At 50.2% G+C, this 25,419-nt stretch overlaps 2 protein-coding genes across 3 annotated transcripts; both read left to right on the plus strand.

Moving 5' to 3' along the window:
* Positions 1 to 6,628: 6,628 nt before the first annotated feature.
* GPR162 (G protein-coupled receptor 162) lies at positions 6,629 to 12,769 on the plus strand. Its single transcript, XM_031610199.2, has 5 exons — positions 6,629 to 6,745; positions 8,303 to 10,033; positions 10,863 to 11,052; positions 11,589 to 11,740; positions 11,901 to 12,769. The coding sequence occupies exons 2-5, from the start codon at positions 9,197 to 9,199 to the stop codon at positions 12,426 to 12,428; spliced, it is 1,707 nt and encodes a 568-aa protein (XP_031466059.1). The 5' UTR covers positions 6,629 to 6,745; positions 8,303 to 9,196; the 3' UTR covers positions 12,429 to 12,769.
* Positions 12,770 to 13,828: 1,059 nt separating this feature from the next.
* P3H3 (prolyl 3-hydroxylase 3) lies at positions 13,829 to 25,365 on the plus strand. 2 transcript variants are annotated; one of them, XM_090149181.1, is made up of 15 exons: positions 13,829 to 14,332; positions 14,585 to 14,737; positions 15,096 to 15,288; positions 15,413 to 15,544; positions 16,287 to 16,420; positions 16,711 to 16,800; positions 17,145 to 17,197; positions 17,378 to 17,436; positions 18,543 to 18,667; positions 18,790 to 18,885; positions 19,849 to 19,999; positions 20,173 to 20,287; positions 23,445 to 23,520; positions 23,785 to 23,925; positions 24,220 to 25,365. In XM_090149181.1, exons 1-15 carry the CDS (start codon positions 13,913 to 13,915, stop codon positions 24,430 to 24,432), a joined length of 2,151 nt encoding a protein of 716 aa, XP_090005307.1. In that variant the 5' UTR covers positions 13,829 to 13,912; the 3' UTR covers positions 24,433 to 25,365. The 2 variants fall into 2 exon arrangements, with proteins under 2 accessions (XP_090005307.1, XP_031466058.1); XM_031610198.2 differs by having other exon boundaries at positions 13,833 to 14,332; positions 20,170 to 20,287.
* The last annotated feature ends 54 nt before the right edge of the window (positions 25,366 to 25,419 follow it).

Below are 25,419 nucleotides of genomic sequence, written 5' to 3' on the forward strand. Positions count from 1 at the left end.
GTAGAATTTTTTTCTCTTAATTTTCCTTAAGTCACCAGCCCTCTCTTCCTTTGAAACACATCTGCCTTCCTTCAGTAGCCCCACATAACCCTCAAGCCCCATACCACAGCTTGTCTTCATCTCACCTGCAACAAAACAGTGCACAAAGAATTAAGCAATGGCATAATTCAGGACTAATTTTGTCAGTAAAGCAGTTCAGGATACCCACAACTTGTGGAAAATAGAGCTTTAAGATGATGTGAATGTTGATGTAGGAGGTAGGCTTGGGAAAGGGGAGAAATTTCCTAAGAGAACAAAGGAGCCTTGGAATGTGTAAGCCAGCAGAGATCCTTATGAAAAAAACTCTCTTTGAAATGTCTCTTTGTTAGCTTGAGGAAATGGGAAGAGGGAGTGGAAACTTCAGGAAATTTAGGATGAAGTAAAAGCGTGTTGCATACTTTTCCAAATATCCTGAAGGAAAAATACTGTAAGTGCACAGAAATCTTGTATTTATGTAAGTGTTCATGTAAGTTATTCTCCTTTTTGCTAGAGATGGATCAGAGAGGCCTAAAGATCTGTCACTGACAATAGTCCAGGGTTGCTAATTGGTCCGGGCTTGCTGAAGAGAGGCAGAAACAGATGCAATGCTGTGGAAATGGCTTTTGTGGCAGAGACATGCTGCAGGACACCTGGTGCTAGAGAAGGGGGTTTCTCTGTCACAGCCATGTCAGCATGGCACAGTTATCGGCAGTGAAAGAAACAGGTGGTGACAACGGCCAAGACGGCAGCTGTGAACAGGGAGGAAGCCCATTCATCCCCCTTGCTGTTTGAAACCCACCACAACCACTGGTCGCTCCTGGGCTGGGACACAGGTGTAGCAGCCACTGCTCCGCCCAGACAGTTCCTCCACCAGCGTCTTCACACAACACAAAGCAACAAAGATGCACACTGCCTTCATTTTCCTCCCTATCATTTGTGGTGAACTGTAGAAGAGAATAGTACTGTTGGTAGGGACCTACAGAGATCATTGAGGCCAAGATCCTTAAAGGGCTAACTAAAAGTTAAAGCACAGGGCTCGTGATCTCAGCAGTCACAGCCCCACCCAGCCCTACTTGAAATTCACCTGCAAGGACAGGCCATTCTCAGCTCAGATCTCAGATACATCTTCTTTTGTCAGCTTTCCAGTCTGTACCTTTTCACATGACAGCTTTCTTTGCTCTAGATGCACATACTGTCCTGTCTAAGAAAAAAGTCACCCACAGACCAAGTCTTGAAGGAGCTTTGCTTTCTGTATGAAGGCAATATTGAAAGCTTCACAGAGGTCTTCAAGGTAGAGTGGAGATGGAGGTTCAGAGCAGATTAGAATGTATCATAGAAATACAGAATCAGAGAATCACAGAATGTCAGGGATTGGAAGGGACCTCGAAATATAATCTAGCCCAATCCTGCTGCTAGAGCAGGAACACCTAGATTAGGTCACACAGGAACACATCCAGGCAAGTTCTTAACGTCTCCAGGGAAGGAGACCCCACAACATCTCTGGGCAGCCTTTTCCAGTGTTCTGTTATCCCTACTACAAATAAGTTTTTTCTCATATTTATGTGGAACCTCCTATATTCCAGCTTGCACCCATTGCTCCTTGTCCTATCATTGGATGTCACTGAGAAGAGCCTAGCTCCATCTTCATGACACTCACCCTTTACATATTTATAAACATTAATGAGGTCACTTCTCAATCTCCTCCAAGCTAGAGAGACAGCTCCCACAGCCTCTCCTCATAAGGGAGATGCTCCATTCTCCTTATCATCTTTGTGGCTCTGCACCAGACTCCCTCAAGCAGTTCCTTGGTCCTTCTTTAACTGGCAGGCCCAGAACTGAACGTAATATTCCAGATACAGTCGTAGGACAGAGCAGAGTGGGAGGAGAACCTCTCTCAACCTACTAAGCACACCTCTTGTAGTACACATCAGGATGCCACTGGCCTTCTTGGCCACAAAGGCACAGTGCTGGCTCATGGTCATTCTGCTGTCCACCCGGACCCCAGGTCCCTCTCCTCTACACTGCTCTCCAACAGGTCAGTCCCCAACCTATACTTGTAGCTGGGATTGTTCTTGCCCAGATGCAAGACTTTACACTTGCCCTTGTTATATTTTATTAAATGTCTCCCCAACTCTCAGCCTGTGTAGGTCTCGCTGGATGGTAGCACAGTCTTCTGGTGTGTCAGCTACTCTTTCCAATTTTGTGTCATCAGCAAACTTGCTGACAGTGCACTCTATTTCCTCATCCAAGTCACTGATGAATATACTGAATAGTACTGGTCCAGTACCAATCCCTAAAGGACTCCACTAGATACAGGCCTCCAACTAGGCTCTGTCACATTGACCACAACTCTCTGGCTTCTTCCATTCAGCCAGTTCACAATCCACTTCACTACCTATCATCCAGACCACACTACCTCAGTTTAGCTGCAAGGATGCTGTGGGAGGCGGTGTCAAATGCTTTACTAAAATCAAGATAGACCACATCCACTGCTTTAACATCATCTATCCACCTAATTACATCTTCATAAAAGGTTATCAGGTTGATCAAGCATGACTTCCCCTTGGTGAAGCCATGCTGACTGCCCCTAATGAACCTGTTATCCTTGATATGCCTAGAGACAGCACCAAGGATAAGTTGTTCCATCACCTTTCCAGGGATGGAGGTGAGGCAGAACAGACTCTAGTTACCTGAGTCCTTCTTCTTGCCCTTTTTGAAGACGGGAGTGCCATTTGCCTTCCTCCAGTCCTTAGGCACCTCTCCCATTCCCTACGACAAAAGATAATGGACAGTGGCCTAGCAATGACTTCTGCCAGCTCCCTCAGCACAGGTGCATCCCATCAGGACCCATGGATTTATGGATATCCAGATTGCTTGTTGGCCCCTCACCCAGTCCTCATCAACCGAGGCAAACTCCTCCTTGATCCTGACTTCATCTGAGCCCTCAGGGGTACGGGGCTCCTCAAGACAGCCTCTGGCAGTATAGACAGAGACAAAGAAGGCATTTAGTAAGTCCGCCTTCTCGGTATCTTCTGTCACCAGGGCACCCACCTCATTCATCAGTAGGCCTACATTGTCTCTAGCGTTAGTTTTATCTGCAATGTATTGGAAGTAGCTTTTTAATGAAGTTGCACAAAACACTGTAGTCAATGCAGATATACCTTATGCTCTTATGTGGCATGGAAGCTAGATGGTTTCAGAGATGAGAAGCCAAGAGGCCCCATCCCACACTTCCAGTGGGTGCAGTCAGCCTCCTCAGGAGGTGCAGAGGACTTCTCACTTCGATAGGTGTGACAAGGGAATAGTTACACTATGCAGTGAAGTAGTGCTAGGTAAGAGATTCACAGCCCTTCAAAGTGACAAACACTAAGACATGTGGTGACAGCTCAGTAGAGCAGCCCTGAGATGATGGCAGGACTCAGAAAGTCATATATGGCAACACTTACAAAATGACAATGGTCCCCAGAGCTCTTTGCAGTGGTGTGGGAACATCACAGTAAACAAGAGGTTAGAAAAAAATGAGGAAGTGTTGGCTTTCCCCAGTGTGGTGGTGTTTCTGGCACTGCTACTTCCCATGTCTCTGGATTGCAGAAGCGATAAAGTTCCAATCCTTTGGACACAGCTCTGACCTCAGGTCCCTATCAGGATCCACAGATCTGTGTTGACAAAGAGGCTTTGACTGGCCTGAGGATAGCCCACATACCCAGCTCAGCTGGAGCAACCCCAGCACAGGCCCCAACTTCCCCAAGCCCTCCTACCCCACTCTCCAGCTTGTTTCTGCCCTACCGCAGTGTGAGGCTGCTGCTCAGAGGAGGCTGTCAGATCCCATCTGCCTGGCAGTCCCTGTGACTCATGCTCCCCCGCGGGCTCTGCAGCAAAGCACTCCCATCGATTCGGCATTCGGAGCCAAACGACCCTGCGTGTTTCTACCCACGTTCCCAAGCTCTAGAAGAGAGGAAGCTGTGCTCTTGAGCCTCTTTGCTTTGTAGCCAGCTTGGCTGAGTCTGAGAGGTGTGGAAGTCCTCCAGGTCTGAAAAATCAGAGAAAAGCAAACTAAGGGCAGGTTGCAGAGGCCGGCAGTCGACAGGGCATCAGAAAGGATGAGGTGTCTTCTTCCCTGGTTCAGGCTCCAGAGGTCAGACATGCTTGCACAAGCTGGGAAAATGGGTAGTAAAATGCATGTCACAATTCTGTGCTACAAACCCAAAGCAAAGAAATCATTTCAGCTCCCTCCTGACATTGCACGTTCCCAGATTAATGGTTGCAGAGCTCCTAGTTATCCTCTCTGTGGGGTGTTCAGTAATTCTAAAAAGTAGAACAATTAAATTCTAAAATGACATATTTACATCCCTTACAGAGACGAACTCACTGCCCTGGGGTATCACTGAGGCCAGGATGGATGAAAATAGAGTCAGTAAGAAAGAGAGGACAAGAACAAGAGGAAGCAGGGGGGGAGCAGGAGGATGGAGATACTTCTACAGAACAGCAAGCAGCTTCAAAACAACCATGCATCTCAGCAGCCTGCCCTGGAATTTCCTTTTCTCGAGGACAATATCACATACAAATATTTACATCTGTTACAGAGAGAAACATCTTTCAGAATGCACCCAGCTGCCTGGAGGAAAGCATCCGTGAACAAGCATCCACAAGTCTGAATTCTGGTTTTTACACCCGCAAGCCCTTAGTATTTCTGTGCAGCTCATGACCAGTGTTAGACAAGGTCTCCTGCCTCCTGGGATGAGCTATTAGCATTTGCCCATTTTGCAGATGAATTAACAGAGAAATCTCACTAAATCTTTTCATACAGTGCTAGAAATAGAACCTAAGGTTTGGGTATGACAAATTGACACTGCAGTTGCTGTCTTTTCAGGACCAATATGCTCATGGATCTATTTGGCTGGCTTGCCATCAGCCATTAACCACACCCTACTAGCAGAGCCAAAAGGGACGCCAGGAAAGCTGCCAGCATGCCACCAGCATTGCTCTGCAAACCTTGGGCAGAGCTCATGCCAAAGCTCTGAGCATGGGCTTAGCTGAACCTGTGTTCTGTGAGAAACATGTGAGATCTCCGGGGCCACTAGCAGAGCCCCAAGAGTTGCAGACCATCAAATCCTTGTTTTTAGAAGTGGACTTGACTATTTTGTTAATGGTTCTGCTTTTATGATTTTGTTGCCTGGCTCTGGTAAGGAGTAAAAGTGATGCAGTCTGTGTGCTTGTTTGTGAGTCTCCTAGAAGGAGATGGGTCTGGAGGGGTTAATTTCTGCTATCTGTACCTCTATTTCAGAGCTGGTCAAAGCTCCTGGTAAAACCTATTTTCATCACAACTTGTATATTTGCCATAAAGAATGTATGATTTGACAGAGCTTTGAGATCTGGTTGGTTTCCTGCTTCTTTGCTGCTCAGTGCCTTGTCAGCTCGCCTTGAGGATCAAGAGAGGCTTTGCTGCCAGGATGCCACTGGACACTGTCATGTCCTGTGGCGAGGGACACCAGGCTTTCCAGGGCCTCACAGTCTGGGACATCCCCACCTGGACCTACGATGGCCCCGCTAGGCTTCAGGATGCTGTCACCAGAGGGGAGCGAGGCATGAAGGCAGGGCAGAGCACGCCAGAAGATGGAGCTGCTGTTTCTCTGTAATACAGGAGAATATGCTCACCCACACAGGTAGGCAACAACGTGCTGGGGAGACTTAACTTCTGAATGGTAGATGGTAATGTGGAAGTTAGCACATTAAATAATTCATAGAAATGACACATTTAGAGCTGCATGTGTTTGCATTTATGGATACAGACCGTTTCACTTTGAGACATAAACCTCCCTCAAATGATAGCGGTGGAGAAGAAATGATGGAGAAGGCCATAAGTGTGCCTTTCCACCTGCATGCCAAAGACCAGCACAGGGGCCACACATCTTCCTCAACGATCTCAACAATTCCTCTGCACGCCCACCTTTCCAGTTCGATTCACCTAAATTGCCCACGTGTTCCTGATCCAAAAGAAGGTTCTAACGCAGCTGTTTTGAAGCGTCCAGAAACATGGGCTCCAACCCACCCAGCGCTGATGGAGGTATGAGACTGTGGGAGACCTCCATTCCCGAAAGGAGCAGGATGAAGAGGTGCTGGTGCAGCCCTTTCCGCAGCAAGGCACTAAGCGGGGAAGCAGAGGTGCCCGTGGTGTCGGGAGGACTTCCCGGCCCAATTGCCTTTCCGAAAGGAAGCAGCAGGAGAGAGCCGTGCCCTTCCGACACCACCGAACCGCTCCTCCAAGCGCCGCTCCCGGCTCCCTGCTCCGCAGCCTGTCGGCGTGGGGATCAGCTCAGGCAGCGGATGCCCGCCGTTCTTCCCGGAGCCTTCTTCCTCTAGGGACGGTAGCCCGCCGCCCGGTTCCCGCTCCTCGGGGCGGCCGCGCGAGGTATCACGGCGCCCGCACGCCCCGGACTCCGCGGCCGCTGGGAGGGGCCGGGGCCGGGCCGATGCCGGGGCGGCGGCCGCCGCGCCGACCGTCCCGGCCCGCCCCCTGGCTGCTCGGCCCGGCGGAGCTCCCGCTGCCGGCTCCCCGCCCCTCGCCCCTCGCCGTCGCCCCGCCTGGCGGATGGCCGGAGCGCGGGGCCGTGCCGCCTGCCTGCGGCGTCCGCAGCGGTGGCCGGGGCCGGGGGCGGCTCGGGCGGGCAGCGGCGCGCACAGCCGCGCGGGGCGCCCGTCGCCATGGCAGCGCTTGCTCCGGCGAGAGGTAAGATGAGTCCCGGCGGCCCGCCGTCGCCCCCGCGTCGCCGCCGCCCTCGGCGTCCCCCCCGGGGCGGCGGCGCCGGGAACGGTAGCGCCCCGGGACGCCCCGCGGCTCCACGCCTGGCATGGCCCGGCCCGGCCCGGCCCGGCTCGGGGCCGCCCGACCTGGCCTTCCGCCCCTCCGGCCGCTGCAGTAGCCGGGCTGCCGGGCGGGGGGCGAAGGGGAAAGCGTCGGGAGCACCCTGGAGCCCGTCGCTCCGATTTTCGCCGCGCTTCCCATAGATTATTTCGTCTTGTCCGCCCCTCCCGCTCCCCCCCCCCCACCCCGCAGATCCCCTGCTTCGCCCTCTCCGAATCACAGCCGCACGAGTTTCCCTCTCCCCGCAGTCCGGGTCCCCCTGCCCAGCGGATTGGGTGAAGGGCGGTGGGGAGCAAAGGGCGGTGGGGAGCGAACGGCTCCGGCCAGGGCAGGGGGGGCTTACAAAGCCGGCCATTCTGCAGCGGATCTGAGGCTCTCCGGATGCTGGAAGACCGCAGCTCGGAGCAGCATTGGGCCCCCGAGCCGACAGGCGCTGGAGGGCTCCTGTCTCATCCAGGAACGGCGTGGGCCACTGGAGCAAGCCGGGTGGGAAGGGCAGCAGACGGAGGGACTGCAGGAAGATTCCTTCCCTGGGGATTAACAGGGCTGGCCAGCTTCCGAACTGCTTGTAAAGGGCACAGGCCTCACTGCTGCTCTGGTAGTTTTGGGGGGGAAAGGATGAGATGGGATGGAGTGGGAGCATCTCAGAGCCAGCCACAACAACCTGCTCTGAGCAGGGAGAAAAGGAGTTGGTCCAGGGGGCTGAAGAAATGCGGTGACCCAGAAGGATGGGGACGGTGGGAATTGAGCCACTGTTTGGGCTCGAGGCACTGATCCACCAACAGGCAGACTGGGTTTGCACTGTCTAGGACAAGGTGCAGAGCAGGCCTTTGTCTTCCTGGAGCATACTGCATGGGCATACCCCATAGGTGAAGGCAGGAGAGAGGCTGAGCTGGCAGCATTGGAGTCACAGGCAGAGGGCTGTGGAGAGTGAGGTGAGGCTGGTTCTACAGAAACTTGAAATATGATGGCCAGGAAACTTGTGCTTCAGGGCCATAGGACTGCAGCAAGTTGCTGAAGCCACAGATTGCAGCCCTCAGTGGGATGGGATAGCTGCTTGCCGGGAGGTCCAAAGAGTGGTGTGGATGTGGGAGCTGTGCATCAGAAGTGAGGGATGTGTGAGGAGAGCAAAACTGGAACAGCAGGGAGCGGTGCAGATGGGGCCGTCGGTTATAAGAATGGCATTATTAATATTTTGGGTGGGGAGCCTTAGACTGGAATAGCAGGGAGCGCAGAGTGTCTGGCAGCCAGTCCCAGCTGAGGGACTGGCACAAATCTGGGTCTTCTGTTCTCTGAAAGACAAGGGGGAGAGCTCTGCAAAGCCAAATCATGACAATGTGTTTGTGTGAGCAAGGAGAGAAAGGGAGATTTGAGGAGATAGTGTGATCTTAAATTACTTTTTCTCTTTTCTCTCTTCTACAGTGAACCTCATACCCTGAATCTCCAAGGGAACCTTTGTAAAGGATTGCCCCCTCCCTGCCATCTCTTCATTGTTCGTGAGCTCTGCCCTGCATTCACAGGGAAGCTTGAAAAAGCACGCTGAGCACAGGAGGGCAGCAAGACAGACACTGCGGTGAGAGTGCCACAGGGTCTTGCTTAGAGAACTCTCTGAATCCTCCTCCTCACCCTTCACTCCCTGTTGATGGCTCTCTCACTGACTTAGCAGGCATCTGGCCAAGAGTGCACCATTGTGCATGCACCCTTCTCACCGTTTCTGTGGGACTTTTGTCCTGCTTCCTGTCTTCTCTGAAATTCTCTATTAGCCCCTTGCTCAGTGGGACACTGGGCAACAGGTGCCTGCTGCTGTAAAACTCTTTGGAGTCCAAGCAGCCCCTGTTTGTTTGAGGCCTTCACCAGTCCCTGGAGAAGGTGGTCCCTCGGACAGAAGGTGTCTGGGAAGCAGACAAGGTAAGGAGAGCCTTTTCTTTGGGGAAAGAGTGGAGGAAAGGAATGAAATAGATGGGGAGGAAAAAAAGAAGTGAGCATGAGAGACTGAGGGAAGAAGCATTGGCAAGCTTTCATGAGAAAGAAAGAAGGTGGAAGAAAGAAAAGGAAAGAGAACAACAGAAAAAAACAGGAGAAAGAGATCAAGTGAAAGTAATTTAAACGAACAAAAGGAAAAGGGAAGACAGAGATGCAGGCTGTTCTGCCTCATGCCTGGTGACAATGCCTTGAGGAGTGCCTGCAGTGTGCTTACGCCTTGCATCAGCACAGCAGCAGATGAGGAGGGACGTGGTTCCCCCAGTGCGAAGTCTCATTCATCCTCTTATAGTAATCCAGAGGCAGGAACAAGGTGCAGCCTAGCAGGAGGACAGCATGGGGGACTCTGAATCAGAGTCCACCTTGCACAACAATTCACTGTGGTGGCTGGCATGTGGGATGTTAGCCCTGCTGGCCAACTCTTGGATTATCCTCAGCATCACAGCCAAGCAACAGAAACACAAGCCCCTGGAGCTTCTGCTGTGCTTCCTCGCTGGGACTCACATCCTCATGGCAGCAGTACCCCTCACTACATACGCTGTGGTGCAGCTGCGGCGTGAGTCCTCCAACTATGACTGGAACGAGAGCATCTGTAAGGTCTTTGTGTCCACATACTACACCCTGGCACTGGCCACCTGCTTCACAGTGGCCTCCCTTTCCTACCACCGAATGTGGATGGTGAGGTGGCCAGTCAACTACCGGCTGAGCAATGCCAAGAAGCAGGCTCTGCATGCAGTCATGGGGATCTGGATGGTATCATTCATCCTCTCCACCCTGCCCTCCATTGGCTGGCACAACAACGGCGAGCGGTACTACGCTCGTGGCTGCCAATTCATTGTCAGCAAGATAGGTCTGGGCTTTGGTGTCTGCTTTAGCCTCCTTCTCCTTGGAGGAATCGTCATGGGCTTGGTGTGTGTGGGGATCACCTTCTACCAGACCCTGTGGGCACACAGAAGGCGACGACAGTGCTGCCATCAGAGGCCAGAGGAAGCATCGTCCTGCTCATCAGCACACAACACTTTCAATGTGCCAGCCATCGTGGTGGAGGATGTACGAGGCAAAAGGAGGTCCTCACTGGATGGCTCCGAGTCAGCCAAGACCTCCTTGCAGATGACCAACCTCATCAGCGCAATTGTCTTCCTGTACGACACACTCACGGGGGTGCCCATCTTGGTAAGCAGCAGGTTCTTTCTTTTCACAATATAAAGTTAAACCAGATTTCCATTCCTCTCAGATTTTAAAGAAGAAACTCCTTCTTCCACCCACCAGCCAAAGTGTTGCCACATTTGAATCTGTATTATTCTGAAGGGTGATTTTTAAAAGGTTGCAGTAGTTCCTTCACCCTTCCCCGGGAACATTTTTTTAAGACAAGCCTGAGCCTGGAGAATATACACCGCACCACAGCTAAAACCACTGTGAGAGTTTTAAGTGGCTAAGAGGAGACTGGAGAGGAAATTATTCTGCAAATGTACAGGGGAATCTACCTTGGTAAAAAGGATGAGATTGCTTTTATTCCAATTTGTTTCTGGAAACCTGATGCACCACCTTTAAAAGCTGTTGCGGAGAGGTTTATTTTTCCTTCTGCTAGTATGTTTGTAGTCAGCATTCAGGTTTTCACTGGCTGGTTTATTCTCTGCAAAACTGGAGAGCGGAGGAAGTTCTCAAAAGGAACCATTAAGAGAACAGAGGCTTAGTCACAGTTTTTTTTTTTTTTTCCTGTGGCTGTGTCCTTTGTTTGTGCCTATTTAGCTCCAGCTCTTAATGAACATAGGGAAGAAAGGATGCTAACACCAAGTCTCATATTAGAGAGATCACAGCTCAGAGTATGCTCCAGCAAACCTGCAGAAATATCCCGGGAACATTTTTTTCAAAGGCGTGTGCATACTAACATGACAAACCCTTTAATGACAGATTATATTCTACTACAGAGGTGACTCCTGTTTTCCTTCTTTTATCTGCATGTCTGTTTTTCACAATCTTGTTTCTCTCTCCTCCCTCAAAGGTTGTGAGCTTTTTTAGCCTGCGCTATGACACGGCACCCACTTGGATGGTTCTGGCTGTGCTCTGGTGCTCCATGGTGCAGACTCTGCTGCTCCCCTCTTTCATCTGGTCCTGCGAGCGCTACCGAGCAGATCTCCGCACCATCTGGGAGCAGTGTGTGGCTATCATGTCTGAGGAAGATGGAGATGATGGTAAGTCCCTAACCACCCATCACGCATCTTTTCAGTAACCCCATTCCCAAAAGACTATAGAGGAAAGAGTTGCCTTCCTTGGGAAAATGGCATAATGGCACTGGGAGAGATGGGTGGCTATATGGGATTCGTATTAGAACCTGGAGGCAGCAACAATGAGAAAATGTATTTTGGAGAAAGCTCTGACATTTACGTACTGCCTTAGTACTCACTAGCATCCTAGAAAATCTGTGCAACATCCTTCACAGTAGATGTGAGAGATGTGTAGCTGTCAATCTGTAGTGAAAGACACAGCAGCCCTCAGGCCAACCAGCTGATCCAAAGGTCCAAGTCCTGGCAGGGGAAGATTCCAAAGTGAGACAGAAGAAATGAGGCAGTATCTGTGTCCTTTCTGCTGGAAGCAGAAAGTAGAGGTCCTTGTTCAGACTTCAGTCCTGATGACTGCAAATAGGATGGCAGAGGTCAGGTGTTAGGATGACATCTGCGTGCACTGATAATGTTCATCTTCTGACTGCCATACTCCTCTTTGCCAACAGATGGTGTGTGTGATGATTATGGGGAGGGCAGGATCTGCAAAGTAAGATTTGATGCCAACGGTGCTGCAGCTGTGAAGCGGGACTCTCGGGACATCAAACTGCTACCAATGCACCACATGTTGTTGCCCCAGGACAAGGTGCATTATCTGCAGGTGAGCTGAAAGCTAGCAGTGCAGACCCATAACCTACTTCATTCTCTGTCTCCCACGTTCGTGTCCTTTAGACTCTTCTCTCAGCAGACCTCAAATACTCCCCTTCCAGCCTGTCTTTTCTCCAAGTCTTTCATCGCCTGCCTCCTTCTCCATCACCCAGGTCCCTATCTCACGGAGGATGTCACATGATGAGACTAACATCTTCTCCGCCCACCGCTCCGCTCCATCCTTCCTACACAAGTGGTCTTCATCTGATGACATCCGCATTTCCACCCTCCGCAAGTCTGGAGGCCCTGGATTCTTGCCTCCTCAGCTGCATGACTACCAGCACTGCCGGCAGCCCCCAGAAGATGAGCTGACATCCCTACGGCAGTTTTTGGAAGGCGGGCTGGTGCCCCGGGGATCCAGCTCCAGTGCCTGCTTCTTCCGAGATGAGATCACCACGTTCATCGATGAGACGCCACAGCCCTCCCCAGTCTGCAGCCCACGGCACTCCCGTCTCCCACTTGCAGCTTGCCGCGATCGCCGCCTCTCGCTCGGCAGCAGAGAGGACGAGAGCACTGACCGGCCACGGTGCTTCTCTCTGGCTGGCAGCGAGGCCTGGCAAATGCAGGATGAGGAGCAGGCACCGCGTGAAAGGACCCCTGAGGCCTGTGAGGCACAGGCCCTCCAGGATCCCAAATTATGAGAGACAGCATCAGAAACATTCAGTGCCATCATGATTTTTAAATAAAACTTCAAACCTTCCCCTTGTCCCAGGACCTGATTACTAATTGACATTCTCATCTTTCTCGCCAGCAGGCAGGAAACATGGCACCCCATGGTAAAGAGAAGTGTGGCAGATCTGCAGAATGGAGCTCCACGGACACGGACAGCCTGTGCCTGCCCTCAGGTTACAAACACCCACCGCTGCAACAAACCACTTGGCACCCTCGGCAGTCTTGTCCCTTTGTGAACTCCACCCTTGCATTCGCTCTGCCCTAAGAGACGAGGCAAGCACGGAATGGTATTAAAATTCTATATTTGGAGTGTCAACCGTGTGTCTGCTTTTAAAATAATATATTAGTAATTATTTTGTTTCCATAGAAACAAAATGATTGGCCCAATGTTTAATGAAGATTCACTGGCTTGTGCAAGGGAAATGCCAAATGTGCGAGGCGCGCTTCCTCTCTTGTTAGCGTTATCTGGGAGGCAGCAGATGCCCCTCAGCCCATGGGAGGGTACAGCGCCCATACTGAAGAGTCATCATTTGGAGAGGGGGTGAAAAAGATTCCCTCTCCATTGCAAGGTAGACCTAGGCTGCCTACAACTAAACGGGAGCGGCCTCTGTGATTTCTGAAGCAGTGTTGTTTTAAAAACTTAAATCTTCTCCAGAAAGACCCTGACTCATAAAGTACTGTTTCTACTGGTGCAATCTGTTGATTCCAGTGCAAACTTCATGACTTTGCACAAAACATTGTAGCCCAAACTTCTCAGGCAGGCAGCAGCCAGCTCAGAAAAGCTGCCAGAGCCTCCACTTGCAGGGCTCCAGCCTTCTATGCTATCAAAGCTGGGAACCGTGAGTGCTAAATCAAGCTCCTGCTCTGCACAAAACTCTTGGAAGAGGAGTGTGGTGGTATAATGGAGATGAGACTTCTTCTTCGTCCTGCTGTTTGTAGCTGCAGCCACAAGGGAAAGGGATGGCTGCATCAGAGAGATGGTGGCAGGTATTTTGTCCTTCATCAGCCAAGCACTCCACCACGTGATGGAAGCTCCCGAACTGTAACAGATCGATGTGTGTCCTGCAGGGGTTCTGATAAACGCGCCGTGATCTCTTCAGTGCCCTTCTGTCAGAGGGCCGAGGTCCCACGGCCCGAAGGAAGGGTCAGGTTAGCCGTGGCCCGGTGGAGGCCCGAACACAGAACCGCAGCAGGCCGTGTCAGGGCTCAGCCGGCTGCACGGGCCCAGCCCGGGATCGGCCCGTGAGGAGCGGGAAGGTCCGCAGCACCGCTCCCGGGTCCCGAGACGAGCGGCGCGGACCCGGCACGGCCCCCTGCCCCTTACCCCTCCCGCGGCGCCGGAGCCCGCTCACCGCCCGGCCCCCTGGGTGTGTCCAGCCTGGGCCGCCAGCGCCTCCACCCGCCCGCGGACCCCCGCCGCCTCCCGCTCCTCCTCCCGCTCGGCGGCTCGGCCATGGCCTCGCTCGTCTGCCTCCTCTTCTTCCTCCCCGCCGCCACGTCCTCGGCCGCGGGCCGCCTGGTGCCTTACGACCTGCTGTACGCCGACGGCGTGCGGGCGTACTTCGCCCGGGACTGGGGGCGGGCGGCCGAGCTGCTGCAGCGCGCCCTGCACAGCTACGCGGGGCTGCGGGCGGCCCGCCGCGCCTGCCGGGATGCCTGCCTCCGAGAGGCCGCCTTCCTCGGCGAGCCGCCGGCCGCCGGGCCCTGGGAAGCCGCCCTCTTCGACCGGGTGCTGCAGCGCGCCGACTGCGTGCAGCACTGCCTGGGGAGCCGGCTGGGCGCCGCGCCCTCCGCGCACCGCGCCAGCCTTGTCATCCAGCGGGACTTCGAGCGGAGAGAGCCCTACAACTACCTCCAGGTGGCCTTCTTCCAGGTGGGCCTGCCCTCGGGGCCGGGGGGCGGCAGCCCCGGGGAGGGAATGGGTGGTGCGGCAGGGGAGCGGGCTGGAGATCTCCAGCACCCCGTGCGCGCTGCCGTGGGAGGGCAGCGCGGGGCACCTCCCCGTGTGAGCGAACCTGGGTGACAGCCTGGTGCCGCGGTCACGGAGGTCAGCGGGAGCAGCGGTGCTGAGGAGTGGGACCGGACAGGAGCGGGAGTGACCTACGCAGCCTTTTTTTCTCTGCAGCTGAAGAAACTGGACCAGGCAGTCTCTGCTGCTCACACGTTCTTTGTCGCCAATCCCCAACACCTCCAGATGCGTGAGGACATAGAGAAATACCGGCGTATGTCGGGGGTGAAGTCAGACAATTTCCGAGACCTGGAGGCCGCACCACACTGGGTGAGAGTCTGATGCAGAACCAGACATCAGCAGCTCATACCACATTGTAGGGACCAGCGTGCAGCCCTGGTCTGCTCCGACACAAGGTCCGTGGTTTGAGATGAGACGTACGTGCTTCAGTGAAGGCGCACTACTGCAGTTCTGACACAGGCATTTTGTGGTGACAATTTCTGTAAGCTGCGGGGCTTTGAAGAAGTACATTTGGCCCCAGTCCAGCGGAACGGCTGTCACTGCATGGTGGGCTGTTCGTGATCCAGGCGGGCCCCTAGGTGTCAGCACCATCCTGAGAGTGACTCAGTCTCAGGGAGTCGTTTGGTGTCACCCGCGCTAATGAGGAGCCTGGATCTGTCTTCTGCAGGAAGCATATGAGGCCGGTATGCAGCATTACAATGCAGATGAGTACCTGCAGGCTGTGGACAGACTGGAGGAGTCACTCAGAGAGGCACTGTCAGCACTTGAAGAGTGTCGTGCTCTGTGTGAAGGGCCACTGGAGGATGAAGAGGTGGAGGAGGAGGAGGATTTGCAGCCTGGCCTGTATGAAGCCATTGCAGGTAGTGTTAGAGGCCCAGAGGGATGGGTAAGAAAGCCATTCTTCTTACAATGGACATGCCTCATCTTCCAGCACTCCTGTCTGGCTGTCAGAGCTGCTGGCTTTCATGCCTCTCTTTCTTGCAGCCCATTATATTCAGGTGTTGAAGTGCAGGCAGCAGTGTGTCCTTGAAATTGCCACAAAGCCAGGGTGGATTTCTGCCACAGAAGATTTCATACCGTCTCATCTTGATTTACTGCAGTTTGCGTATGATCAAGGTGAGCAGAGCTACAAACCAGTGGGTGATGCTGCGGCACCCCTTAACTTTCCACTTACTTCTGAACTTGGAGGGCAGCATGTCACAGGGAGAACTGGCACACTCACCTGAGCTCTGCCTCTGTTCTCCTCTGTCCCCATCTACCCTGCTCTGCCTAGAACCTCTCTTTGCTTGCTCCCTTGGGAAAGATTTCATGCTTTACTTTGGTCTCCTTGTGCAGCTCCAGTAATGTGGCTGTTTCCACTGTGTGTGGACAAATCTTTCCTATACTACTCTCCATTTCAAGATCTCGCTCCAGCTGTCCAAGCTGTATATTTTACACTTTCATTTTCAATACATGGCCCCAGATCAGAACTCTACAACTTATCTAGAGCATGTGCATGCATCTCAAGTCAACAATGATGCTTCTAAGTCAGCCCTGCCTACCCTAGCTGAACTGGTGTCTTATCATGACAGTGGTCAATCTGTCCTCCCTCAGCTCCTGGACACTTACACTCCCTCCTGTCTCCTCTAAATGAACTTCCACTAAATATAGGAAGCGAGCCCATTCTTTGTGCAGTGCATTCCGTATATTTTCTGCCCACTGGTAGAGGCACAGCTGGGCAGGGATTGATGTGTACTCAGTGTCATTCCTCCTACTGCCAGATTCTGACCAGGATCAGCTGCTGCTGGCCAGTACACATCTGCTGCTAACACCAAGTCTTTCAGACATACCTGTTTGTTCTGTTTTGTCCCTGCCCAAGTTGGGAACCAGGCATTGGCTGCTGAATGTGCTGCTTCCTACTTGCTCTTCTATCCCACGGATGAGCCAGTATTGGAGAAAATGAAACAGTATCGTGCAGAACTTGGAGAAGATACAGCTGTCACAGCAAGAGAGGTAGTTACAACCCCAGGTCTGTACTTTCTGGTCCCTCCCCTGTCCCACACAACAGGGTCACAGATCCAGGAAACACAAAGGGAAACATGTTTTATAGCAGATGTGTTCCAAGCTCCGGACTGAAGAAAGTGGAAGTTGAGTTTGCTTATAATCTATACCAGATAGGGTTCTTCTGGGACAGAATGGGCCCTCATGGCACAGAACTGTGTGTTGGAGAAGATTTCTGCCCTGGACAGTGATAGGTTTGCCTGTTGTGAAGTGGTTGTTTGACAGCCTCTTTCCTTCCGTAGAATATTCGTCATTATGTGCAGAGATCTCTGATGGAGAAGAAATTGATTTACTATGCCATGGAACATCTAGGAGGAACTTTTAATGACCCTGTAAGTAATGGTATCATCTTAAATTTCCTGCCTTGATTTCACCAAGATAGTTGCTAGAACTTGCTTCAGTAGCACCTGAATCAGAAAGGATCAGATGCTGATGAACAGAACCTCCCATGTACTTGTGAGGTGGATCTTCTAAGGCCTTTCTGCTACTTCTGAAATGAAGAGTAGCTGGGAACTGCTGTTTTAGCATATACATTAACCCAATCTTACTGTCCTCAGATCAAGGCCAGAGCCATTGGTCTGGCTGTGGAGAAGAGGGACAAGGAACGGGATGTTTGTCCTGATCTACTGTGGGAGAAGTTTTCTTTATGGTGAAACATCTGCATTTTTTCCTACAGGATCTTTGGACTCCAGATGAGCTGATTCCTGAAAACCTAAAGCAAAAATACAGGTAAGGTTGGATGAATTGACAAGGACTGAAATAGAAGTGTTGAAAGCAGGAGATAATAATACTGTCACACTGAGGAATGGGTAAAACAGGAATAAGAAGTCAAATGCTGATCACAAAAGAGGGCAGACGTAGCTCTGTGTACTGACAACCCTGATCTGTGTTTTTTTCCTTGCTCCCGAGAGAGGATCAGGAGAAGAAAAAGCAGGAAACTCTGGATATGGAAGAGAGAGGGAAGAGAGGTGAGTAGAAAAGCTTGAAGAAATATTTGGTTGCAGTCAGCTAGGCTAAATGCTGTCTTTTCTTCCGTCCTCAGACATTTGAATGCTAACATATATGCAGACTGACTCGAATGGCTCAGCAAGTCCTCTCACTGTTTCTTTTCTCCATCTGTGATGCATGTGTACTCTTGCAAAATCTCGCTGCGTACCTCTCTGGGATGGGAACTTAAAGAGCACTGTGGCTGGAGAAGCTGAGGTCAGTGCTGCCTGCTTGTATGACAAGCCTGTGGACATGTAGATCCCTGTTCAGCACAGCTGGCATGGATAGGCAGGAGTGTCTACACAAAACATGGTTCAACTCCACCAGCTCAGCTTCAAACAACACTTTTCTGAGAGGGACCAAAAGAAGGCAGGGGGAATGGAAACTGGAAACAGACAATTCAGCTTTGGCAAGCTTTTCCCTGAATAACACCAATCCAGATGGCTTGTGGCTGAATGCTGTAGACTGCAGAGCGAAGTTCTGTATTCTTTCTGGGCCTATACTCTTGCAGGGCTCTATTCTGGTATCTTTGCTTGAAGTGACCCTAAGTGGTTCTCTTGCTGTACCATGTGGGGGAGCAGATCGTTTTGAGCGCCTGAGTGCATTGGCATTCCTTACCATCCAGAGGTGAGAGGAGATGGGGGGGAGAAGACCAAAGATCAAAAGATCATGTCATTGACCAATACCCATTGCTTCTCTTTGGAACTGGAGACAGTAGGAAGATGCACTGGAGATGCTTCTGGGTTAAGATGCCTTGCCCCAGGAGGCTGGGCCTATTTCCCTCTTGGGGTACAACATACATTCAACTGTCCCCAGCTCTCTGCTGCTCTCCCAGCAAGCCCCAAGTTTCTGCTGGCTCCAGAAGCACTTGCTGTAGGCCAGCTTCCCAGCTGATGCTCTGGTTTCTTTGAAGCATGTGAGGGATGCATGTGGCCCAGATCTGCAAGGAAAGGGCACTTCTGGGGACCTGTCCTGTCTTCCCAGAGAATGTATAGTGTCTGTTCACATCCTTATCCAGGATGGGGGTTTGTGTCTCAGGGCTTCTTATCCAAAGCTTGCTTACCTCTGTCTGTACTTACTTCTACAGGTTCTTTGCCTTTTGAGGGTATCACAGTCACCATGGATTCCCAACAGATGAATGGAACCCAGAGGGTTGTGTTTGACAGAGTCCTGACGGAGTCTGAGTGTAAGGACTTGCTCCGGCTGACAAAGGTAATGCGTGGGTCTTATAGAACTCCGTATGTGTCACTTCCTCCTCGGCAGGCAGTATTGTAATGCTGCTGTGGAGGAGAGAAGGCAACCTGGTGCATGTCCTCTGCATTATTTTGCTCCAGGCAGCAAGAGGAACAGGAGATGGCTATCGAGCGAGACGGTCCCCTCACACCCCACATGAGAGATTTGAAGGGTTAACCATTCTGAAGGCCATGCAGGTGAGTGGCTCTGTGAGTCTGCCATCTTCTTGTCCATAAAGGATGCTTTCCTCTGTGAAGAGCAATCTGGTCAGGGTTGTGGGCGTGTTTTCTTTCTTGCAAGAGCATGAACAGCTTCCCCTGGCCCTCCACATTTATATTTAGATACATTGTATTTGGAGGGCTCTACAACCACCTTCCCTCTTGTGGGGCAGTGTTTCGGGATTGCTACTTGCCTGGGTGCAATAGTCTTACAGGCCTGGGTAGGCTTAGAATAGCGGTGTAAGTTAAGGTGGAAGGAGTCTCTGGGGATCTCTGCTTTTCCACTTTGCTCACAGCTTGGCTAACTTCAAAGCTGGATGAAACTCCTCAAGGCTTTGTGAATGTAAGTGGTGATCATATTGAAGGTTTGAAGTTGCCCATCCTCTCTGGTGACTTTTTCAGTGCTGTGCAGAGCTCAAGGACAAGTTGTTTTTCCTTATATCTAGCCAAAATTTCTCTTGCTGCAACATACACTCTTGTCTTTTCACTGTGTTCCTCTAAGAAGTAACTGGCTCCATCTTTTTTTTACCTGCCTTTCAGGTGATAGGAGACTGCAGTTGGATCCTCCCTTGGCCTTCTCTTCTCTAGGTTGAAGAAACCTAGCTCTTCAGCCTCTTCTTCTAAGTCACGTGTTCCAGATCTCCATCTGTCCTAGGACATTTTAGTGAGGGCTCACTCCAGTTTACTAGTGTCCCTCCTATCCTGGGACACAAAATGATGCTGCATTCCAGATGTGGCTTCACACGCTGAGCAGAGGGAAAGAACTGCTGCACTGCACACATGCATACCTGACTTTTATCATGCCTTTGATACATTTATATGAGAAAATGTTATTTTGCATGACCACAAGAGTTTACACAGATCTGTGTACAGACTCTGTACACGTGTCATTTCTTAGAGTATCTCTGTGAGTATTCTAACAGGCTTGTTTTTCACTTGTAGCTAGCCCAGAGTGGGGACGTGGACTGGAGAGATGCCAAATTGCTTCTGCAGGCCAGTGAGAAGTCACGGAAAATCATAGAATCCTATTTCACTCCTGGAAAGAAACTTCATTTCTCATTCACACACCTTGTGTGCCGCACAGCAGTGGAAGGTAAAGAATCCTTCACCCTGTTTGTCTCCTCTCCTGAAGAGCCTTTTTCTTAGCCCCAGACACATGCTTTCAGGAGACTCTCTTCCCTTTTACTCTCGTGTGTCCCTCATTCTCTGCTCATTCTTGAAATTTAAAATGCTCTTGTTCTTTTTTGCAACTTTCCTTTTCAGAAGAGCAGGAAGGTCGCATGGATCTCAGTCATCCTGTCCATGCTGATAACTGTCTGTTGGATCCTGAGGGGAAAGAGTGCTGGAAAGAGCCACCTGCCTATGTCTACAGGGACTATAGGTAAGAGAAGGGGACCTGCATTAGAGCTTGTGGAGATCAAAATGTCTTCCCAGCCCCGAGAAAGTATGAGCTCAACTTATAAATACCAGCCAATGGGTTGTTGGCTCAAAGTGAAGGCTGTAGCATGAAGCTGAAGGCTGCATCGGTGGATTCAGAGTGAGGTGTCATACCTTCCCTAGGCTGGGAAGATGGTCTGCTCTTTCTTCCCTCCCTACATTCAGCATTGGCAGAGAGCACAATGAGACTGAGAGGCTGATAGATCTAGAACCATAATGTTGTCTTTTGTCTCTCATAATGCTACAGTCTACTGCTAGCACTTAGAAAAAGATGTTTCTTTGAATTTTATTCTGTCTTTCTCAGTCTTACTCTCCCACTGTCCACATAGTAGAAGACAGGAAGAAGCAGGCTCTTTGAATTTCTTTTGTTTGAGCTGTCAGTGTACTTTAGTGACTGTTCTCCCATTGATTTCTCTGAGGGTTCACTATCAGTACTTTGAGTTGGGATTTTCCACTGCATGTGAGAGGTTGTTCCAGATAGCAGCAGATTTTGTTACTGTATGGGAACTGTTGAGTCACGGCCTGAACCACTGATTGAGCACCTGGGGAAAGGACTGAGTCAGCCCTGGGAGGGCAGGTGAAGGCAATTTACCTGTGTGACCAGAAGGGGTGGAGACTGGCTGCACCTCTCTTAGACCTCATTTAAGAGCTGTCTGCAACTGGGAGAGGGTCTCTGGTTGAAGATCCCTCCCTTGTGGAGTTTTTCCCCGTGAGCCTAGGTCCTTGGAGACAGGTGAGCATTCCTTTCCTGTTTTGTCTTGCCATTCCACTCCTGTATTGCCTTTCCACTGCGCTAATCTTTCCGAGTAGCAGTTACTCTTCTGTGAAAGAAACAAATAGATTTTTCAAGATGGTGATAAGCCTTGCACATTGCAGCCAAATGTGACCAGTTCACTACTTTTTTTTTTTTTCCCCTATTCACCATCTCATCCCTGGGTACCAAAAAATTTTATATGCCTTTTCTTTGTATGCCTTTTCTTTGAGTGGTAGCTGAAGCCAGAGCAGAAATTTGCTTTGAACAGCCTATAGTAGGGATGTGGGACTTAGAGGAAATCCGTTTGGTGTCTTTAATTCTATTTCCACTCTTCCATGGATGTTAACTTGGTATAGTCAGATCATAAAGTTACAATGGTCTGTCTTTTAACTGTTCTCTATTTCCTTTGCAGGAAAACTTGTCCTATCAACTTACTCCTCCCTGAATAGTAAATTCTCTGACTTGTATGCCAATGTATATTAAAATATCCTTCCTGGATACATGCTACTCAACTGTTTCTAGGAACATTCTGCCCTCTTGCAGGGTGAGGTAGACCAAGAAATGTGGTAGACCAAGCAGCTCAGTAAGGGCTCTTCTAGTGTCCTTTTGAAAAAGGATCCTATGCTCCAGACCATCTAAGAAACACCATTCAAAAACTTCTTGAGTTTTTCCTGTGTATCTGTGCCATACCCATTAATTAAATATTAAACAGAATTGGGCCAAGGGGTCCAAGAGTTCCAGTAATCCTTGTCCAGGTGAATAGTAGTCCCCTCCATGCTGCTTGTGTGCTATTCAGTGTGTGCTATTTACATGTTCTTCTTCACCTTCTCTGTGTCAATTAGTAATTTCTCTAGTGGCACTGTTCTGATAAGTTTTTAGCAGAGTCTAAACTGACAAAATTGAGCATATTATCTTTCCTTGAGAAATTAACTATTTTGTCAAAGATTATGTGACTAACCAACTTCTTTTAGAATACCCATGTAAAGAAACTGTTTTCCATGTACCTCATGTCCTTCAGTTATCTGTCTCCTCAGAAGTGAATTTGAAAGCCCTGCAGACTTCTGAAGTTGAGCTGATAGGCCTATTGATGCCTCAGCCAGTCCTCCTGTCTCTTTGTACATGTGGAAGTTGTCATGGCTTTTTCTCTAGTCCTGTGTTATAACCCTGACTTGAGCCCTTAAAGCCCTATGGGAGAAGATCTATAACTTCATGGGCTCTGGGGCTGGTAATCATGTAACTGTAATTATATATTTAATATTTTGCTTCAGCAGCAACAGTGTTGATATCTATTTCATGCAATTAGTCTCAATAATGAGCCCCTTTTGCTCCTTTAGCATTTTCTCTTTGGTTTAATTGAATATGAAGAGCAACTCGCACAGTTTGTGGTGTTTTTGTTTTTTTTCATAGAATCACTCAGATTGGAAAAGACCTTAAACATCATTGAGTTCAACCACAACCTAACCATACTACCCTAACTCTAACAACCCTCTGCTAAATCATGTTCCTGAGCACCACATCCAAACTGTTTTTAAACACATCCAGGGATGGTGACTCAACCACCTCCCTGGGGAGCCTATTACAATGCTTAACAACCCTTTCTGTGAAGAAGTGTTTCCTAATATCCAACCTAAACTTACCCTGGTGCAACTTGAGGCCGTTTCCCCTCCTTCTGTCACCAGTGAGAAGAGACCAACCCTGCTCTCACTGTAATCACCTTTCAGATACTGGAAGAGAGCAGTAAGGGCTCCCCTCAGCCTCCTTTTCCTCAAACTAAACAACCCATTTAGTTGACTGTGGTCTCACCTGTACATCAGTCACCTCACTGCTTCTCTTTTTGTCTTGTACGAGTAAAGAAACTTCTTGCTTTAATTTTCTTTTCTGCATGCACCATGCCTCTTCTTGACCATTCCTATGTTACCCTTTATTCCTTGGTTCTCAGGACCTGGCACTTTTTGTTGATCAATATCCTCTTCCAGGCTTTGGATTGTTCACAATACTAAAACACAAACAAGGTCACACCAGGTCAGGTCTAAGATGTGCATAGCCCAGGGCATTGTCACAACGGTGCCACAGATGCATGCTACAGAGTATTTAAGAAAAAAAGCAAAAGCCAGGATGAGTGTGTGGATCTAACTCCATGGAGTACTCCCCCGGCCTCCTGTGGCTTGCAGCTCAGGACTCCCCTGAGCTAAGCATTGCTGTATTTAACACCCCCAAATGGATTCTCTCAATAATTGAACCTCTGGCATTAATTAGGTGCTGCATTCTCCTATGACAAGTAGCGTGGGGAAGTGCCAGGGCTGAATGAGCTTCAGCATCCATATGTCGTCTTTCTTTTTGTCCACAGTGGCATTCTCTACCTCAATGATGACTTCCGAGGTGGGAGCCTTTTCTTCACTGAAATGGACACAGTGACTGTCACGGTAAGTCTGGGACTGACCAAATGAAGGACAGAGGACTGAGCGTGAAATTGAGACCAGGTGGGAGGCAGCACTAGCGTTGTAGCAAATTCAAATAGGGGCAGCTAAAGGCAAATTGAGGCAAATCTCAAACAGAGAAGAGGTTAACTCCTTTCTAGTAGAGATGTTCCAGGCTCTTACAGTCTGGGCAGCACTATATCTGTAGAAGAACAGTGTGCCCCAGAGCAAGGGGCTGCTGGTTTCATTGTCTCTTCTCTCTCCTGGCAGGCTAACGTGCGTCCTAAGTGTGGGAGACTGGTAGCCTTCAGCTCTGGCAAGGAGAATCCCCACGGCGTGCAGGCAGTGAGCCAAGGCAGGCGCTGTGCCATTGCTCTCTGGTACACGCACTCTGCAGAGCATGCTGAGCAGGTAAAGAGCCGTGCTGGAGAAACATACACAAATACCTTCAAACTATATCAAATCCTCTGAAGAATCACTTTTGAGTTTCCCTATGGGGCAGCAGTTCATGGTTGTTCTCTGACAAGATACCCAGTGGAGGAAGTCAGTGGAGGAAGTCAGCCTCTGATGAGTCCTGCAAGAGAGAATGGATTCTGGCAGGGTTGGATGGATGTGGCAAAGACCATATGTGTCTCTGCAGGCCCTGTGAGCAGGTCTGAGATCCTAGCAGGGAGAGTCTCACGTCATTTTTCTCTACGGCTGCAGGAGCGGGTGAAGGCAGAAGAGCTGATGGAGCAGAGAGCTGCGGAAGAGAACCAGTCCAATGGAGAAGAATATCATGGGGCTGATCACAGCAGCAGATCCTCCCCAGAGGCTCTTGTTCCCAGTGGTGGAGCCAGGCCCACCAGCCAGAGGCACAAGTCTGTCTCAGAAAGGACGCAGCACCCCAAGGAGCTGCGGGCCAGAGATGAGTTCTAAGTACATGGGGCCCTGGGCAGGACTGGCACATACAGTGGGTTCACAGGTCTTGGTAGCAGTGGGACCACAGAGGCCTGGAGCAGTTTATTAGCATGCTAGAGCCATAGTGATGGGGAGGGAATGCAGTTTTCTTCTCTGTGACTGCCCAGCAGCTGAAAAATGGTAGCAGGAACAGAGTGCTAAAGCTAGATACACCAGGATCTTTCTTCAGTGCCCTGACAATATGTTTGTGTCGTTCAGAAGTAGGATAGCAGGCCCCTTTGCCAGATTCCTCTCAGAACAAGCTTCTTGGTCCTCTGGGGCCAAAGCCAAGAGTGCTAGGGAAAGCCTGGAGACTTTGATGAGCAAGGGCTGTCTCATATTCAGGAATTCAAAGGAGAAACCTCTGGATCTCCTTGGCGCCTGCAAACCTTGAAAACTGCAAGACTGGCATGCGCAAGGGAAGATGAGACACTGTGAATATATGGAATAAAAGGAAAGTGCTGGACAAATGTAGTGGGAGCTTGAATCTGTACACGAGGAGGGACACATGCAGATTGCTGGTTGCTGATGGAAATTTAATTAACAAATGATGGAAGGAGATTGAGCCCTTAATGAAAGAAAACAAACAAAGTATTTGTCCAGATGCCATCTACTTGTGATAGGGTAAGAAAGCTCTGCTATGGCTGACCCCTGGAAAACGTGGGAACTCTTTTAAGAAAAAGCACTGTACACTCACATTTCCCTGAAGTGAGGTTTTGGTTTTTTTTTTTAATTCATGCACCAAATTGTCTGTGAAGGCAGATATTTTGTTTATAATTTTCCATGCTGATATAGAGACAATCTGCTGTCACTGCCCAGGGGATTAATGTCCAAAGATGGGATTATATTGTAGCCAAACAGGAACTGAATGAGGTGGATATGGAGTATGAAAAAGAGCAGTGAGCGTTTTCTTGGGAAGCATCAGAGCTATGAAACAGGCCTTGATGAGAGCTGCATAGAGACCAC

Source organism: Phasianus colchicus, chromosome 1 (genome assembly GCF_987193195.1).
Source record: "Phasianus colchicus chromosome 1, bPhaCol1.hap1.1, whole genome shotgun sequence".
Lineage (NCBI taxonomy): Eukaryota > Metazoa > Chordata > Aves > Galliformes > Phasianidae > Phasianus > Phasianus colchicus.

Excerpts from the sequence above, each read along its gene's own strand:
- GPR162 (XM_031610199.2), top strand. The coding sequence starts at position 9,197 with ATGGGGGACTCTGAATCAGAGTCCACCTTGCACAACAATTCACTGTGG. Across the intron at positions 10,034-10,862 it reads TCACGGGGGTGCCCATCTTG|GTTGTGAGCTTTTTTAGCCT; the intron begins GTAAGCAGCAGG and ends CCTCCCTCAAAG. Across the intron at positions 11,053-11,588 it reads TGAGGAAGATGGAGATGATG|ATGGTGTGTGTGATGATTAT; the intron begins GTAAGTCCCTAA and ends CTTTGCCAACAG.
- P3H3 (XM_031610198.2), top strand. The coding sequence starts at position 13,913 with ATGGCCTCGCTCGTCTGCCTCCTCTTCTTCCTCCCCGCCGCCACGTCC. Across the intron at positions 16,801-17,144 it reads GAGGAACTTTTAATGACCCT|GATCTTTGGACTCCAGATGA; the intron begins GTAAGTAATGGT and ends TTTTTCCTACAG. Across the intron at positions 17,437-18,542 it reads GGAAGAGAGAGGGAAGAGAG|GTTCTTTGCCTTTTGAGGGT; the intron begins GTGAGTAGAAAA and ends TTACTTCTACAG.